The 19,322-nt window shown below is 42.1% G+C and overlaps 1 protein-coding gene across 1 annotated transcript in view; it reads right to left on the reverse strand.

Annotated features, from left to right (window-relative positions):
• The window catches only part of MYCBP2 (MYC binding protein 2), a gene marked incomplete in the record, with an annotated part of 5,088,083 nt that overhangs the window by 4,324,946 nt on the left and 743,815 nt on the right, over nt 1-19,322 (reverse strand). The window contains 1 exon segment of the mRNA XM_044072904.1: nt 3,501-3,639. Coding sequence (XP_043928839.1) covers nt 3,501-3,639 — 139 coding nt within the window.

Below are 19,322 nucleotides of genomic sequence, written 5' to 3' on the forward strand. Positions count from 1 at the left end.
CTGCCTGTGGTTCTGCAGAAGCGGTCGTCAGGGGCTGCGAAGACGCCTCACTGAAAACTGGAGAACCGGCGACTGGCCTAGAAGAGGCTTCGTAGTCAGTTTTGGGCCTCGGATGCCTGTCTATCTTTGCGCTTTTTATGAATAGCGGTCGTCGGAAGTTCCGATGGCATCGTATAGTTAAATTTTCTGCCAAAGTAATGTCGGGCAAAATCAAACCGACGTTTAATAGTGCGCTTGTTAAACCTAGCACAAAACCGACAACCAGTGACGTTGTGGTCTGGGCCTAGGCATGGGATACAATAAGAATGGAAATCCTTATGAGGTATTTGCTTCCCCACAAGAAATACAGTTATTAACTTTTACTGACATCGGTCTGAGGCAAGAAAAAGTTTCCCCAACGGGGTACTTAGCTTTGTAGAAGACTTCGGATCTGGATTCGGAAATGAAAATCTCAGGAGTCGGCCGACCAGCACTTGCGAACTGCTTTTGCTTCAGGCACCGCGCGGCAAGAAAGTCTGAAGAAAATGGCGTCGGCCGCATCTTATATACCCCTGTCGCACTGACGTCAGGGAGGAGGCGACAGCAACCGACGCCGGACCAAGACTTTGGAACTCAGGCCGACTGGGGAACCCAAGTGTAATGACTGCAGCAGTTTAACACTATGAACATCCAGAAATGTTGTGATCAGGGCCTAGGCAAGGAATGCAGTAAGAATGAAAATCCTTATGAGGTATTTGCTTTCCACAAGAAATATAATTAACTTTTTCTGACATCGGTCTGGAGCAAGAAAAAAAGTTTCCCCAACGGGTACTTAGCTTTATTGAAGACTTCGGATCTGAATAACACGAAAATCTCAGGAGTCTGCCGACCAGCACTTGCGAACTGCTTCTGCTTCGGGCTCCGCGCGGCAAGAAAGACTAAAGAAAATGGTGTTGGCTGCTTCTTTTATACCCCTGACGTCAGGGAAGGGGAGACAGCAACCGACGCAGGACCCAAGACTTTGGAATTCAGGCCGGCTGAAGGCAACCTGCCAGCAGGATTACCCAAATGTAATGACTGCAACAGTGAAACACGAAGAACATCGTATCATCATGGAACTTATAAACAAAAACACTGGTAATCTCCAAACTCTGGACCCCATCCAGTTCAGGTTGTAAAAGGCAGATCATGTCTCCTAGACCCGATAGACTTCTTTGAAGCAGTCACCAAAGTCGTAGACGAGGGTAAGGTGGTTCACACAGCCTATCTAGATCTCGCCAAGGCTTTCAACACCATCCCCCACTCTGGAACTATAGATAAGCTCACTAAACTAGGTATAAATCCCTATGTCACAAGATGGGTTGCCAGCTGGCTCACTGACAGAACCCACACTGTGAAAGTAGCAGACTCCAAATCCAACTTCAGACCAGTGACAAGTGGAGGACCACAAGGTTCAGTCTTGGGTCCTCTCCTGTTTGGTATCTACTTCTCTGAAGTACAGGCTAACACAGAAGGTTTTTGGCTAACGAAGTTCGCAGATGACTGCAAACTAGGAGCCATAATTGAAACTCCTAACGATGTGGACATCCTACAAAAGGGCCTCACTGAGACAGATGCCTGGTATCAAAGCCATGGCCTCAAGCTCAATGCCAAAAAGTGCACTGTCATCCCGTTTGGTAAAAACTCAGTACCCATGAACTACCACATAGGTAGTAGTAAACTTAACACCGAAGGTGTGATAAGAGACCTTGGGACACAGGTGGACAGTAGTGTCTCCTTTGATAATCACATTGCCACAGTAGTCAGGAAATCCTTCTACGTGGCACACCTCATCACAAAAGGTTTCTCATCCAGGAAAAAAAGAGGTCATTGCTCCCCTCTACTCGTCACTCAGAGCCATTGTAGTGTACAACGCCCCTTTTGGTATGTACCTCAAAAGACATCAACAGGAAAGGCCACAGAAGTACCTCACAAAGAGGATTACTGGCCTCAAACAAATGCCCTATACAGACTGTCTCCAAAATCTCCAGCTTTACTCCGTCGCATATCGCCTACTCAGAGGCGATCTCTGCCTAACATACAAAGCTATGTCAAACCCAGAGCTGCTGGACATGCTCCACTTAAAGAAATCCCAACCCTTCCAAGCTACACGCTCTAGGGGCCTAAACCTTGTCACCACAATAAACAGAACATGCTGGAGGGGATAGATTCCTGTCCCCAAGACTTCTCATACTCTGGAACAAACTACCTATCTATATCAAACAAAGCTCCTCATTTGCACTCAAGAAAAATCTTGATGATTGGATGGGAAATAGGAAATTCACTCCAGGGATCACTTCTGTGGCTCGACAGTGGCACAGGAAAATAATTTTCCTGGGTGGAGAAAGCCAGGGTACCTTTTTGGCTAGGTTTACATAGGCCCTAGGGCCAATAGCCTAGTACCTACGCATTTCTGTTATACTATTTAAAATACAAAACATCACTTATTCTAAGTGATAAGTATTAACTTTAGTTCTGATTTTATAAGAACACATTGTTGATATGATATAGATATAGAGTGGATTTTGTCAGCCAGAAAGCTGTATGCTTATTGTAAAATGCTTGCCATAAAATGGTATGGCCATGCAGGATTACTGACGTTATCTTGGTTTCAAGAGGACATACAGTACTTTGACCTTGTTCCATAACTGTGGACTGTGGATGAATGGAGAGTTGAATCAGCGATGTGTTCACTACAAACTACAGTAAATGATACTAATGCTCTCATGTATATAGCAATGCTACTAAATCAATCCTGACTTGTTTTCTTTCAACACAACACTATAAGAACAGAAAAACTGAAAATGTACAACAGAATTGCTGCCTAGTTCACTTGAGATGACATGTGATCATAAATCGTCTCTGAAACAAGAAAACTAAAGTTATTAAACTAGAACACTGGAAAAGGTACCAAAAAGGTCCTACGTCCCACAGAAATGGAAGAAAAATAGTATTTTAATTCTCCACTGACTGCAATAACTGAGCTTTATCTTTGGCAAATGTACCCTGATGGGTAGAGCATCTTCCCTAAATGGCCAGGTTAAACCTCTTCCAGGAAGGACAACACTATTCTGTTATAGGCAAAGCAGACACTAACAAATGCAGAGGCTACCAAACTCAACATTACTTCACAGACTAAAATTACATGCAAAAAGGACAGTGTGTAATACTAAGCCTTATTTCACAAACAAGATTGAGGGAGAAGTATGTGTATGTGCTGTGTACGTCAAAGAGGCAACATTAAGGGCTGTTCTGACAAGAAAATATGATGCAGAATACAGATATCTCCAATGGACATGAGTTCCACTATTTGGACCTTCTTCAACTCTTAAGTAAGATTATAATCGTTCAATTAAATTTAGACAGACACAGACACACGCGCACAATAAAATACACACACACACACACATATACACCAAAAGCACATTTAAGCAATCCTATAAGTCAAAATTATTTAATGGAAACTTTTTTATTCAACTTACTGATGATATGCAAATCCTTTTCCAAATCAAAAAGAGAGATGCCACAAGCATGAAGACACTTGCGAGCCAGTTTAAGCTGCAGTTCTTGTTGAAGTACCAGCTCAGTGCCACTCGCAAATATTCGAACAACAAAGCCATCCTGAAAGAGTGAATTTGCCCAAGAAGTAATTTGTTTTAATCATTGTTCTGATGCACAAACATTTACAGCAGAAACAAAAATAAGTTGAAGTGCTATTGTAAATGGGAGAAATGCTACAAAAGGCACAGTTTAAAAACACAATCTTTCTAAAAAAATTAAAATGACAATGCATTACAATAAAATCAGGAAGACATTAATTTCTGCAACATCTGTGACCAAGTGACTGTTAATATCTCACATCATGCATCACTGATCAGTTTTAGGAGTCCATGGGCAAATACAGTCCATGCAAGAACAGTAGTCCAAGCTTAAAACATTCCATTTATGAAAATGTTGCAAATGTTTTAGCAAATACTGTGGACACTACCTTAAAACAGTGTAGATGTAGTCTACTTTGAAAACTACAAAAAAAATTCTCAAAAGTAGAAGTCCAACGTGACTGTCAGTACACATTCAATAACTTGAAATACATTTAGAACATGTAGAAGGTACAGTTACATTAGGAACTTATCATAAGTGTAGATGTTCAAGTAGTTTCACTACTGCAGTCCTCATTCTTTTCCCTGCAGGTAGCCCATGGTCAGCAGCATGCCTTTCAAAGCTCTTCTCTCCCCGGGGCTCTAGCAAATGTTCTTTTTCTGGCATAGGGACACTAGTAGTTGAAAAGGTACCTCTTTAGATGTTTCCTGCCCCGGCAGAATCAGAGAATGAGCTCTCAGCACCAGTGCACAATGGACCAGGTAGATGCTGCACTACTGAATAAGGTCCATCTCAAGCTGCCCCAAATCCCAATACCCCAAAATGAAGGTTAACAAAACAAGGTCAGAGGACCTGATATGGTAGAAAGTAGGGAGTGAAAGACTGACACAGCCACCCCACCCCAGAGGGATCTCAATGTAAAAGCAAGACAAAAACAAGGGACATGGTGGTGTGGAGTTTGATCTGCAACAGCAAAACTACTCAAAAAACTACATTTATAGCAAGATCCTAACCCAACAGTACTACGTTCATCATAGTATTCATTGTTGTAGTCAATAATATTGGGAAGAATCCCAAAGAAGTGAGAGCTGCAGAGGTGGATGAACTATCTGAAAATCAGGCCTTGCAGGACAGCAGAAGCAAATCCTGCTCTAACTCTGGATGCAGACCAAGTGATTATACAGGGGAACCTGATGGTGTTTGTAAGATGGTCTGAGTGGAAACTCCTTTGCAGAAAACTGTGGTGGCAGCCAAAGCTCTGAGAGAGTGCTCAAAAGTGATTTGGGACTTGCTTCCCATAATGCAGATAAAATGTAATGTAGTACCTCAGGCACTTGGAAAGGGTTTGCTGGTTGATGAGCTTATCCTCCTTTCCTTTTGTGAAGACTTAGGAAAAACACTTGTAATTGAATGGTCTGGCTTAAAGACAGTTTTAGTAGCCACCTTCGGAATAAATGAAAGAATAGTTTGTCAAGTCACTACATCTTGGTGGAAAACTAGACAGGGGCTCCACACAATAATGCTTGCAATTTCTTAACCATGCCTAGCAGATGCAAGTGCCATCAAGAACAATTTTTGTCAAGAGAAGAACTTAATAGGGCAAGAGACTGCTGTTTCAAAGGGAGGCACTGGCAAATACACAAATTAGGGTCCCATGGTGGAGCCATCCTAATGTGAATGACCACCCTTAGAAACTGTTTAACTGATAGCTGGAACATACAGGGGATTCCAAGGGTAGACAAGAAAAACTAACAGAAGCAAGATCTTTTATGTATGCGTAAGCAAAGCCTGATTTCAAGACGTCTTGCAGCCTTTCTAAGGTCAAGGTCCCTGGACTAGCACCACAAAAGAAACATTCACTTTGCTACGTGTATTATTTCAGTTGGGTGAGTCCTCTGAATATCTGTGCCTTCCCAGGATTATTGTGAGATCAAGGCTGTTAGCTTCAGTGTGGCCAAACTGGAGTGTAGCAGGGACATCTTGTTCTATGTTAGCAAGTCTACACACCGAGGCAGCACCACATGTTTCTCTCTTGCTAAGTCATTTAGGAGAAGGAACTAGTGCTACCTTGGCAAAAAAGGAGATAGGAGGAACGTGTGTGGCCTGTTCTCCTGCACTTTTTGTCAAAGTCCTAAGGATCTAGGGTATGGTAAGGAAAGCATACAGAAACAGGCCTGTTTAATCCATAGAGAAAGTATCTGCCTTTCAGGCTACTGAAGCTGTTAGCATTGAGTAAAAAAATACAGTTGTGTACATTTACCATAAAATCTAGATGTTAGAGTGTATTCACTGTTGTCATCACATTTGGGTTATCTGCCTTCAGGTAGCCCTTAGTCAGCCTGAATACCAGAGACTTAGTATTTCTGCATCGGATGCTGTCTCTCCAGGACTGACGTCAGGGGTATAAAAACAGGCAGCAGACACCATTACATCAGTTTTTCTTGCTCCAAATGTCAGAAGCCACCCAAATAGGGAACTAAATTATGGTGGGGGAAAACACCACCAGTAAAAAGTAAATACCAATACCCCTGAAAGGGGTGAGTAAAAGCCATAGAGGCGAGAGAGAGAAACCAGGGGGGCTGGAGGGAGGGAAACCAGGATTGCAACAATGAATACACTAACATCTACATTTATGGTAACTGTACACAATTGTACTATGTTCTTCGTGTTTCACTGTTGCAGTCATCAGACTTGGGTAGATTTCCAAAGCTGAAGAAGGGTGGAGGCAGTCAAGAAGAGCTGGCTAGAATGCCTTGCAGGACTGCTGTTCCAAAACCTGCCCTGGATTTGGAAAAGATAGGCAGGTGATAATGCTTGGTGAAGGTGTGTACAGAACTCCAGGTAGCAGCTTCCAGGATGTCCCTGGTAGGGACTCCCCTGAGAAATGCTGCAGAGGTAGATGTTGCCCCAGTGGAATGTGTTCCGACTCCCTGAGGGGTTGGTTTCCCATGGTGCATGTAGCAGAAATGGATACAGTGTGCTATCCATTTGGAAACTGTTTGTTTTGAAATGGCCTTGCCCCCTGCCCCTGTTGCAAAGCTGACTAGTAACTGGTCAGATTTTCTGAAGGCTTAGTCCTATTAAGGTAGAATCTGAGCTGTCTCTGCATGTCCAAAGAGTGCAGGATCCTTTCCCTTTTATTCTGAGGATTACATGGATTGGTCGAGAGCCACACTGGACACCACTTTATGCATAAAGGAAGGGTTAGTCCTGAGGGAAACCCTGTCAGTATGGAAATTAATGAAGGGCTCCACAGCCATAAGTGCTTGTAGCTCAGACACTCTTCTAGCTGAAGTGATGGCCAGAAGCAAGGCTGTTTTCCAAGAGAGATATTTTAACTCTACTGACGCTGCAGGTTCAAAGGGGGAAGCGTGAGCTCTTCCAGTACAGTTAAGGTCCCAAAGCAGGGGTGGGTGCTCTCCTTGGCGGCCTTAATTTGTTGGCCCCTCTCAGGAACTGTTTGATAAGAGGGTGCGAGAAGAGAGGAGGCTCAGTATTGTAATGAGCCAAAATGGCTGGGGCATGTATCTTAATGGAGGAGAAGGACAGGCCTTTGTGGAGTAGACCTGCTAAGTAATCCAGGATTAAAGGCAGGGAGGGCAGAGTAGTTTCCTTTCCTTTAGATTGAATCCAGGAGCAGTACCTTTTCCACTTAGCATAGGATTTTCTTGTACTGGGTCTTCTGACTTAAAGAATGACGTCCACCACCTGCTTGTTTAGGGTCGCTGGGGGAGAATTCAAGGAATACGCCAGGCTGCAAGATTTAGGGTTTGCAGTTGCGGATGCAAAATCCGTCCCTCCTGCTGAGACAGCAGGATTGGGCTCTGGTGTAGGTGCCAGGGTGGCACCAGCAACAGGATGCACATGAGTGGGTACCAGTGCTGGCGTGGCCAGTCTGGGGCAATCAGAATTGTCCTTGGTCTGCCGTGTCTTATCTTGAGTAATACTCTTGGGAGAAGAGGCAGAGGGGGAAAGGCATAGCTTGAGAGACTTACCCACTGAAACGATAGAGCATCCACTTTCCAGGCCCTGCTGTGACGATTCCTGGTGCAGAACTTGCTGAGCTGGTGGTTGCATGGGAAGGCAAAGAAATCCACCTCTGGGGTCCCCCATCTCTGAATCAGAAGGTTGAAGGTGCTGGGCTTTAATTGCCACTCGTATAGGTCTAGGAGATTTCTGCTTAAGTCATCTGCCAGTGAGTTTTGTTTGCTTGGCAGGAATTGAGCTTGCAGATGGTTTTGCATGTCCAAGGCTGTGTTCCACAGAGCCATGGCTAACCTGCAGAGTGGGTAAGAATGGGTTCCCCCCTGCTTGTTGATGTACCACATAACTGTGGTGTTGTCTGTTTTTATTAGCAGGTGTCCTGGAGAGAGTGGGGATCTGAAAGCTGTCAGAGCATGCTGCACAGCTTAGCATCTCTTTTTGGTTGATGTGCAGATGAATTTCACTTGGGCTCCAGTGACCCTGAACACATTTGCCATCCATGTGTGCTCCCCAGGTATAGTCTGATGCGTCTGTGGTTAGGGTCTGGGCGGCGTGGGGTTGAGTAAAGGGAAGTCCCTTGTTGTGGTTGCATGCTGCTGCCCACCAAAGAAGCTCTGTCCTTAGACAGGGTATGATCGGAATGACAGTTTCCAGGTCCTGAGAATGCTGGCACCAAAGACTTTTTAAGTACCATTGAAGTTTCCTCATATGCAGTCTGGCATATGGAATTAGTAGGATGCATAAGGTCATGAACCCTAGGGCCTGCAGGATTTTCCTTGAGGATAGCTGGGTTCTGGTGGCCATTTGAGTAAAATAGTCCATTAGATAGGCTTGTTTTTCTGAAGTGTGGAATGCCATCTGGGATGCTGTATCCAAGCTTACTCCCAGGAATACAATCTTTTGACTGGGGGACTAGTTTTGATTTATTTTCATGGATGGTGTACCCCAGGGAAGTGAGAAGGTTTTTTTTTACAAATGTCAGGTGCTGCAACAGCAATTCCTGACTGTCCTCCTGAATCAAGCAGTTGTCCAAGTACGGGTAAATTTGGATATTTCCCTGCCTGCAGTAAGCAATGGCTAGAGCCAGGCATTTTGTGAATACTCTGGGAGCAGTGGATAAGCTAAAGGGAAGTGCAGAGAATGGATAATGCAGAGATCCGGTCCTGAAACGTAGAGATTTTCTGCATGACTCCCTTACAGGGATGTGCAGATAGGCTTTGTTTTAAGTCTAGGGTAACTAACCAGGCATCTTTGGCTAGCATAGGTAGAAGCTGCTGCAGGGTGAGCATTTTGAATTTTGGTACCACCAGGAAGGTGTTGAAAATTGAAAGATCTAGGACTGGGCGCCAAGAGCCCTCTTTTCTGGGTACCAGGAAAAGTCTGGAATAGAATCCTTGACCTATCTGTTCCGCCAGATCCAGATGAATTGCCCTGATAGAGAGCAGGAATAGAACTTGGTTTTGTGCCTCTGCCCACTGATTTGGAGGAAGGTCTGGGAACCCTTTTGGGGTTGGCAGAGAGTGGAAGTAAAATTTGTACCCCGGGATACAATGCTGAAGACACATCAGTCTTTGGTGATGGCCAACCAGTTTTTTTGCATGAAAGGCAAGTTTTCCTCCTAGGGGCACAAGCAGTTGGGCAGAGTTGGGGAGTGCAGTAGAGAAGTCATTGTGAATTCTTTCCCTAAGGGGGTGGCTTAGCACTCCCTGCTTTGGAGGTGGAGGCACTCCATTGCTTAGATCTCTGTATACCCCGAGACTGTAGTCTGGGGGGCCTGTTTCCCCTGGGTCTAGTTTGAGATGGCCTGGAGGGGGCTAGAAAGGACCAGTGTTTTGAGGGGTAATGCCTACTGAATCTAGGAGGCTGTACTTGTAAGAATTATTTTGACTGTCTGCATATATTTTAGTTTTTTCTTCCTTCTTTTTAAGAACCTCTTCTGCTTTGGTGCCAAACAGATTGTCCTTGTTCAAAGGAGCGTCTAATAACTTTGATTTGACATGGTCTGGCAAGGTCTGCTCCTTAAGCTTCTCAGTACAGAACCAGTGACTGCTGCCCTGCAAGATGCTTCTAGGGCGTCAAAGCCACACTGCAATGTATTCTTGCTATCTTGGCTTGCAGAATGCATAAGTTCTTGCAATTCTTTATTTTCTGCACAATCTGTAAACGTTGCTATTTTTTGCTTAATTTTGTTTGTCTTTAGGCTTTTTCCTGGTAAGGGGTCACCACAGCGGAACTCCGGTCCGCTAATGATTGGCAGTAGATTTTTTACGAAACGCCGAGGTGCCAGCTCGACGCCCAACCTTCAACGAAGGCACACCCATTTACGCACGCATGTCTTTCGAACGCTACCCAACTGCGGGGAGGACATGCAGACTCCACACAGAAGGAACTCCCAAGCCAAGCCGAGAATTGAACGGGAGAACCTCTTGAAGTTCCATAATATGTTGTTGGTACTTCAGCATGTGAAACTGATGATTCAAAGCCCTAATGGTGACAGTTGCAGAGGTATATATTTTCTTACCCCATCTGTCCAAAGCTCTGGAATCCCTGCCTGAAGGGGTGGGATTCTTAGCTGTAGCTGCCTTGATACCTTTAGGCGCCTGGGAAATGATCTCTGAGTCAGCAGTAAGATTTTTGAAAAGGAATTTGTGAGAGTCAGGTACTCTTGTACCTGTCTGGTTTCCTAGGAGCAGAGGGTAAAGTATCAGGAGTAAGACCGGATTCCATAAAGACATCATCAACAACTTCCAGGACTGGGGGTATTGCTACAGGCCTATGTTGTGGCAAATCAAGAAATTCTCTGAGTCTCTTTTTGGACTGAGGATAGTCTTGGCATTCCCAATGGAAATGCTCTCTTAAATTATGCTAAGTTTCACCAAAAGAAAAGTCCTCTGGAGGAGAGGCAGAGGGAATGGATTCCTCTGAATCTGAATCCTCATAAGCAGGTAAGGGCATATCTTCATTATCAGATACGTCAGAGTCGTCGGACTTTTGGTCTGTTGAAGCTGCTGGGGACTGGTCTCTTTCTCTTAGTAGGGGAAGGCTGACTTCCCTTAATCAGCATAATAAGGTCTTCTGCCATTTTAAGCATTTGATGTTGTGGCAAGGGAGCAGTGCATGCGCGTTCGTTGTCGGTTTTCTAGGCGTAGAGCGTACTCGGCCTTAGAAACTCGGTAGTTTTAGACAGAACTGAAGACGCGAAAAGTCGGTTTGTGTTGAATATTGGTAGTGTGAAGAACTTCCTCAGAAGCCGGTGCCTGCTCAGTGGCTCCAGATCAATCCAAGGTAGAGACATCCGCAGGTTCCATAGTTGAAGAAGAATCTCGCGGCATACGGACTCCGAATGGGTCTTGGTAGAGGCCTGCGAATCCATTGAAGCGGGCATCAAGGGCTGCAAAATCGCCTCACTGAGTACCGGCAAACTGCCGACTAGCTTAACGGAAGTGTTGTTGGCGGCTTTGGACCTGTGCGGTCTGTCTCTGTCTTTATCCTTACGTTTTTCCGGAATATCCATAGTCAGATGGTTTACTGAAGCCATGTCGGAATACAGAGATAGAGAACGAAAGTATTTAGTGACAATAAGGGCCCGACGATGAATGGTTCGGGTGTTGAACAAAGCACAAAACCGACAGGGAGGTACGTCGTGGTCTGGGCCTAAACAGGTGACGCAGTAAGAATGAAAATCTCGGTGTGGTATTTTCTTTCCACAGGCAAGACAATTGTTAACTTTTTCTGACATCGGTAAGAGCAATTAAAAAAGATCCCCAACGGGCTACTTAGCTTTAGAAGACTTAAGGATGATTCAATTCGTAAATGAAAAACTCCAGTAGCGGCCGACTGGCACTCATGCAAACTGCTTCTGCTTCGGGCTCTTCCGCAAGAAAGACTGATGTAATGGCGTTGGCCGCCTGTTTTTATACTCCTGACAACCTGACGTCAGTCCTACAGAGACAGCATCAGACGCAGAAATACTAAGTCTCTGGTATTCGGGCCGACTGAGGGCTACCTGCAGGCAGATAACCCAAGTGTGATGACTGCAGCAGTGAAACACGAAGAACATCATGCTCAGCTGCCTGTTCAGATGACAAACAGGTCTATTTCTGGCATATCTCACTTGCTGACCACAAAAACAACTCCAACACCTCCAAAAATAAATTGTACCACACAGTTCCAAAATTCAGCAACGAAAATAACAGCCAAACTTGTAGAAAGATTTTGAGTTTTATTACAATTCTGGTACCTCGGCCTTCGCCTTCAATGGAATAACTTACAATTTGAAATACAAGTCTTTATATACCACTTACAAAAATTTGATAATTATATAATTAATCAATCAATCAATAAAGTATTTATCCTAATAAATAACATATAAATGAATAAATAAATAAATAATTCATACACATTCCAACTTGATTCATTTTTAACATTCAAATTTCCAAATTCATACCATTTGGAAAAAGAGTATTAAAATTAATAATATATCTAGACTCCAAATTTAATAATCTTTTTAGAAAATTATTGTCAGACTCCATTGACCCAAAAGGTTTAGCTACAACACTAAAAATTAAATCCTTAACTGCATCCCCATGTTCTTTATGGAAGTGACTAGCTACCGGGCTATCGAATCTTGAATTTCTAACATCCCCCAGATGTTCTAAAATTCTTGTTTTAACCTTACGTTTTTGTCTGTCCTACATACCATTTTGGTACTGGACAGTTACACCCGATAACATAAACAACCCCAAAAGAATTACAATCAAAATAATCCCTGGCATTATATAAAAAAACATTAATTCTAGTCCCATCTAGGTTCCTAATCTCATTACATACCTTACATCTTCCACAAGCATGGGCACCTGCATTTGCTACCTTAACCCTATTTTTCTTACTTCTTACCAATTCTTTTAAATTTTGAAACCTCCCAAAAGAAAATGTCAATTTCCTTGGAATAATATCCTTTAAACCATCATCATTCATAATGATAGGCCACAATGCCAATACTGTACTTCTAAAAATATGGGAAAATCCTGAAAATCCGGAAACAAAAAATATTTGGTCCCTATCATCCATTGCCTTTTCATCCTTGCCCCTCTTGTTTCCTCCATTGCTTTTATGTTCCCTATTCCAAGAACTGAATTCATTATGCCTTAAGCCCAATTCTCTTTCCACCTTTAATCTAGCAAAATTTACACTTTCATCAGAATAACCCCTAGCACAAAGCTTCTGATACACTATCAAATTCCAACATAATATTATTCCTCTCAGAAGTATTACATGCAATATGTTTGAATTCCCCGAAAGGTAAAGAATCAATAAGGTGGACACTATGCATACTAGAAGCATGTAGAAAATTATTAACTGCTGTGGATTTGTGAAAAGGCTTATATTGAATCTTGCCATTCAACCCCACATAAAATTCTATATCCAAATACTGAATATTATTGCCACCTTATAATAAAAGTAAAATCTAAACCACATGGGTTCATCTTAAGGCCAGACACAAAATCTTCAAATTTCCTGGGATCTCCTTTACACAAAAAGAAGAGGTCATCTATAAATCTCTTATATTTAACCACTCTGTTTTGAAAAAAATCTTTTGAATAAACAAACAGATTTTCAAAATATCCCATAAAAATAATGGCAAAAGAGGGAGCAAAGCAGGCACCCATTGCCGTACCTTCTTTTTGCAAAAAATGTTTTTTATCAAACTCAAAGTAATTATGTGCAAGACAAAATTCTAAAAGGTTAATGATGTAAGAAGTTCTTGCACCCTCACCCAGCAGTTTACCCACTGCTTCCAGGCCCCATTTAATACTAATACTTGTATACAAAGACTTAACATCCATGCTCATCCAGTAAAAATTGTTCTCCCAAGTGACTTCCTTAAAGGAATCACATACTTCCTTAGTATTTTTAACATGTGAGGGTATCCTTGAAAGATATACCTCCAATACAGAGTGCAAAAACAAGCCAACATTATGTAAAAAAGCATGTCTTCCTGAAACAATCGGAAGTCCTGGTGGATTTTTCAAATCCTTATGTACTTTTGGCAAAATAAAAAATCTAGCATCCCTTGGCTATTTAATGAACAATTTCTTAACATCCATATATGTAAAAAAACCCAAGCGTTCACCTCTTTCCAAAACCTCAAATAAAGCATCATTAAACTCTCCTATCGGGTTAGAAGGCAAGCAAACATAAGTATTTGTATCAGATAAAATATCTAAGACTATAGAATTGTATTTCTCCCTGGGCAAAATTACCCAATTACCACCTTTGTCAGATTCCATAATGACATATTTCTCACAGTTCTCCCTCAATTCACAAAAAGCTTGCCATTCTACCCTTGACAAATTGTATTCCACTAAATGTTTATTAAAAAATGCAAAATCCTTCATTAATTGCTTGCTTAAGGTTTTTTCAAAAACATTAATATTATTGTTCAATCTTGGTGGAACAAATTCACTTACATATGGTACTTTAGGAACATTAAACTTTCCATAACCTGTATGAAATTCAAAATTACCATCAGAAAACATATCGGTTTCCTCCTCCTGGTAAATGTCTAAAAATTAATTTTCATAAATAGACATATCCAGTAATGAATTTTCAAAAACAGAAATGTCATTCAATACCATTGCTTTGTTGCTGAATTTTGGAACTGTGTGGTACAATATCTCACTTGCTGATCAGATCTAAGAAATTTGTTGAGGTCTGCACAGGTTCTGTTCAACTTGCCCATTATTACACTCTGTCCTGAACAGATATATGTGGCTTTCAGAGACATTCACCTCTGTTCTGTACTCCCTGAGGCTCGAGGGTCTTCAAGCTTTTATTTGCATTTTGCTTACTTCTCCTTTTCTGTACTTACATGTTCGCCCTTGGCAGACCTGGTGGGCACTTATCAAGGGTTAGAAGGCTTGGTCTTGGCTGGAAAGTTCCTGCTATAATTGAAAAAGCTGTCTAACAAATTGGATAGTTTTCATTTCTTATACACCTTTTGAATGGGAGGGGGCCAAATAGAGGACCTCAGAATTAACAGTGAATGGAAGTGGGGTGGAGAGCCCCCAACGAAGAACGTTTTCCAACATATCTTGTCACTGCTGTCCTGAAAGATGCATACACAGAATCGCAGCTACATATCTTACACTGTTTAGCTACCTTGTAAGAGATCACAAAGGTTCAGTAACTCCTGCTTCAGGTCTTCATCCTCAATCCCCTTTACCTTCATCTGCTATAAAAGGGTCTGATGGAAAGAAAGAATGTGTGACCAGCAATTTACAGTAGTGAAAGCCAGGGTAGCAGCAGTGTACATTTTCCATAAATCTGTCAAGAACTCTGCTCACTGCCATTTGGGGATGCAATTCCTGGTAGGAAATGAATCTACTCCCTGCTAGGACCCAGGGACACCACATGTGGATCAGCTACAGGGTTTCTATACAGATACTTGTGGGAGTCCTTCACTTTATAGAACTGGTTGAGCTGCCTGGCAGAGGGAAATGATGCATTATGAAAGACATCAACCAGGGCTTCTTGCAACAGAAGGACAGCTAGTGGCCTAGGTTCAAGTATACCCATGAAAGCCCTATATATCTGCTTGACTTCAAAGTACTCCTTGGAATCCCACTCAAAGGTGAATTACATACTATAAAACTCATCCCAAAAAGAAAACTTTTCTGGTGGAGATGCAGAAGACGAGTCCTCTGTCTTAAGTCCAGAGTCTCAGGTGATGAGAACCTGCCTAAATATGCCAGAGTCAAAGGAGTCAGAATCTACCTGGGGGGGTCCACTCTTCTCTTCACTTCTTAAGAGGGATTCACAATTCTGATGGCATACTTGCGTCAGACTTCACAGATTTCAAATATTAAAGTAACAGCTTTGGTCAGCTAAACCACAGTTATCTTAAGATGAAGCCTAAGAAGGGGGGGGGGTTGGGCCAAAGTTCGACCCAGTCTAGGCCAAGGTAAGTTGGGCTGCACCTACTTAGCTTTTGGCACCCTGTGCCTACTCTGATTGGACACTAATGCATCTGAGGCCTTGGTACTCTGGAAGAGAACAAGCCTCCACATGGTCAGCAAGATGTTCCTCATGCATATATATTCTGGAGCATCCCACATTACACTTCTGAAAGCAAAATAAGGGCCTTGGCTGCAGAAGTGTCTCCAGCTGCTGAAGGTGCCTCTCAAGTGTCAGTCCAGAAGCACATGTCAGAAACCACATGCATTGGCATCTCTGTACAAGTCATACTAAAGGCCTTGGCCAATACAAATTCTGCAGCTGGGGGCTGCTAAAGTGCCTCACCTCATATGAAAACACCAGACCTCACAAACCGAGTCATTGGTCCCATCCTGTTTCCTTACACTACTCCCTCTTCTTGGTACATTTTTTTCCTGAGAAGAAAGGCTCCCAGGGGCCTTAGACAATGCCACGGTGGTCCCCTTTGATAATGTTAGAGTGTTCTTTCAAGATAATGCAGACATGAGTCCATGTTGTGTTCCAGGTAGAGAGAGGAAAAAAATTACACTTACTGTAGAAATTCTTATGTAGCACCTGTTTGTCCCACACTAATTAACTTTAGCTGAAAAGTCTTTTAAACTGATGGAGTCAGACATTAGCTACAATATCAGGCATGACTCAAGTAAGAAAAGAAATCCACTATGTGGTCCTTATCTATCCCTGGAAGACTTTCTAAGCTAAATGATGAATATGTTGAGCTGTAGTGATGCATGAAAAACAACCTACATACACTGTGTGGCAAGAAAGATCTGAAAACGGCACCAGATGATGCACTTCTTTTATACTCCCAACATCCCTGCTTTGCGAAGAGGAAATTGGCCAGAGACCTAGGGAACAAAAAAGCTTTGGAAGACTGGTCAATAGCATGCTGCAACACTGAATACTATAACTAACATCAATAAATCTTCAAGGAGTTGGCAGTGCAAAAGTATATATTTTTGTAATCCATATAAGGCAACTCCTGACACCTGGAAAGAGACTCTGCAAAGATAATCAAGTCATCTAAATAAACACTTGAATGCAGTCTGCAATCAGCCACCTCTACCACCTCTGGAGTTAGAAACTTAGTAAACACCCTTGGAGCTGTAGATAATCTAAACAGCAATACAGGGGAAACCCCTGAATTATTTCACAATGGGAATATGATGAGCATCTTTCAGGTCTACAGTTACCAAAAACTCTGCAGACGAATGAAAGGTAACAGGCTCTGTGAAGTCAACATCTTGAACTTCGGCACTTTTACACACAAGCTGAGAAAGGAAAGGTTAAGAACTGATCATTCTTGAATAGAATCCTTTCAACTTCTGAATTAGGGGCACTGATTCAATAACCCCCAATGAAAACGTATGACTTTCAACTAGATGAAACATTCCGTGGTGGATGGGGAGGAATACCTGGAAACAAGGGTAGGATTTTCCCAGTGCCATCTGTAATGCTCTTGAACTATTCTCAAAACTCATCTGAGAAAATCGGACACCAAAGGGACAAGAAGAACCATTGTTTGGGACTGACCTGAGTAGTGGAGGGAATGCTGACAGTCATTCCAAAGTGGAGGCCTATCCCTTTTTCTGAAGAGATTCCTGCTTTTTATTTACAGGTTCATATGTTCATAGAAGGTTACTAGGCTAACGGCCCTAGAGCCCTTACAAGCCTAGCTATATTTATCCTGAGTTGCTCCAACTGTCGGTGGTTAAGTGAGCGAAGTTTGCTGAGGTATGGATCTATGGTAGTTAATAACTACTTCCTCTATCCAGGAGGGACATGGGTGCTACCCTATGTGTGAATTTGCAGTCACCCATCCATTGATCCAGGCTGTGTTTGAAGAGGGTCAGGGAGGGGCTTTGTTTTATGTAATTTGGGAGCTTGTTCCAGAGAAGTGGCAGTCTCTGAGAGATGCATTTATTTCTCCAGCATGACCTGTTCATGTCAGAGGCAAGGTTAAGATCCCTGGAGCAAATGACCCTCACACAGTTTGATTTATGAATGTGTAGCATTTCCATCAGGGCTGGGTCAGAGCCTGCCTCTAACCCAGGGACAGGTCGCCCCCTTGATAACCTATAGGATCAAAATACAGTGACTGGGCTTTCAATCTTTCCGTGCAATACTTATTTTGTATACCCTATAACTACTTGGTGAGTTTCTCACCAAGTGTTGCAGGTGTCTGGTGAGGTACGTGCAAAAGGAAACATTGCACTCAATTATTAGTCTGATGAGGGCAGAGTATAACGGAATTATAACACCCTTAGATCTAGATGTGATGCATTTACTTTTAAGATGTTCCACACAGAAGGATTTCCTTACTACTGTGGATACGTGGTGATCAAAGTTCAGGTTGCTATCAGCCAGAGTACCCAGATCACATACCACTGGGTCTATATTTAGGGGCTGCTGTCTACAATGTAATTGTTAGGGATGTCAGCTTTCCCAAGGGGAATATTTTTTTTTGCATTCATCTTTAATCCATGACTTTGGCACCAACATCATTAGAGGACTCGATGACTGATCCCAATTTGCAATCATCAGTGAACTTGGTCAGTCATAGACGATCTAAGTTTGCCTAGACTTCTGAGAAATAAATTCTGAATAATAAGGGGCCCAGCACAGAAACCATGGGGTACGCCACTGGTGACTGGTCTTTTGCTACAGGTGAAGTTGCCCACTTTGACAGTATGTGTTCTGCTGTGATCCAGCTGTCTACTCATCTGGTAATGTAGGAGTTAATCCCCAAACAGGACAGTCTCTCTATAACAAATACAAGCCCCCGTAGAGGCTGATTCAAGTCCCAGTATAAGAACACAGCACTGGCACGAAGTATAGAAATTTCTCTCTTTAATTCACACTATTATCACATAAAACACGACATGTGGTTGAGCGCTTTCATCTAACACCGTAGATTTCATCAGAACCACTACACAATGTATCTAACTCCTTTATATATGCATATCAATTCAACAATTAACAACTCATTAAAAATAATGTGATTAAACATTTCCATTTGTTCATCAGCTTCTTAAAGTGCACAGTGCTCGATTCCCTCAATGTATGCCATTCAATGTATGTTTGTATTATTTTAAAATTTATAATGCTTAAAAATACTAATAAATACTTTAAAAACAGTCTTGAATTCATGAAATAGTTGCCATAATATACTCTATGCCTTACATACTATATTTCTATTCTTTAAAAAATATATATTTCTGTCATATTTATATAACTTTATTTAGTATACTATGTTCATAATATACATTTTATATACCCTTACACTATTGAATAGATGATTAAATTACCTTCTAAAATTTGGCTAATTGCCTTTATCCCTCATAAAATAGTTTTTATTGAAATGTATTCATTTAACCCCGGGTGCTCGGAGGCATTCAATTTGATTTGCCACCGTGTTTCTTTTTCTAATAATTTCTCCTTTAAATTCCCTCCCCTGGGGTTAACCTTTACTTGTTCTAAAATTCCAAACTTGAATTTCCTGCACTCTTTACTGGCCATACAATGTCTCCATAAGGCGTTATTCTCATCCTGCTTCTTAATTCTATAGTAGTGCTCATATATTCTATTTTTTAAATATCTAGATGTCATCCCTACATAGTAACATGGACATGTTGAACACAAGGCTAAATATATGACCTTCTTAGTTCTACAATTCCCCTTAATAAACCTAACTGTAGTATTCTGGATGTTATCCAATGTAACAC

This window comes from Protopterus annectens, chromosome 5.part1 (assembly GCF_019279795.1).
Source record: "Protopterus annectens isolate FY-2018-M chromosome 5.part1, PAN1.0, whole genome shotgun sequence".
Taxonomy (NCBI): domain Eukaryota; kingdom Metazoa; phylum Chordata; order Ceratodontiformes; family Protopteridae; genus Protopterus; species Protopterus annectens.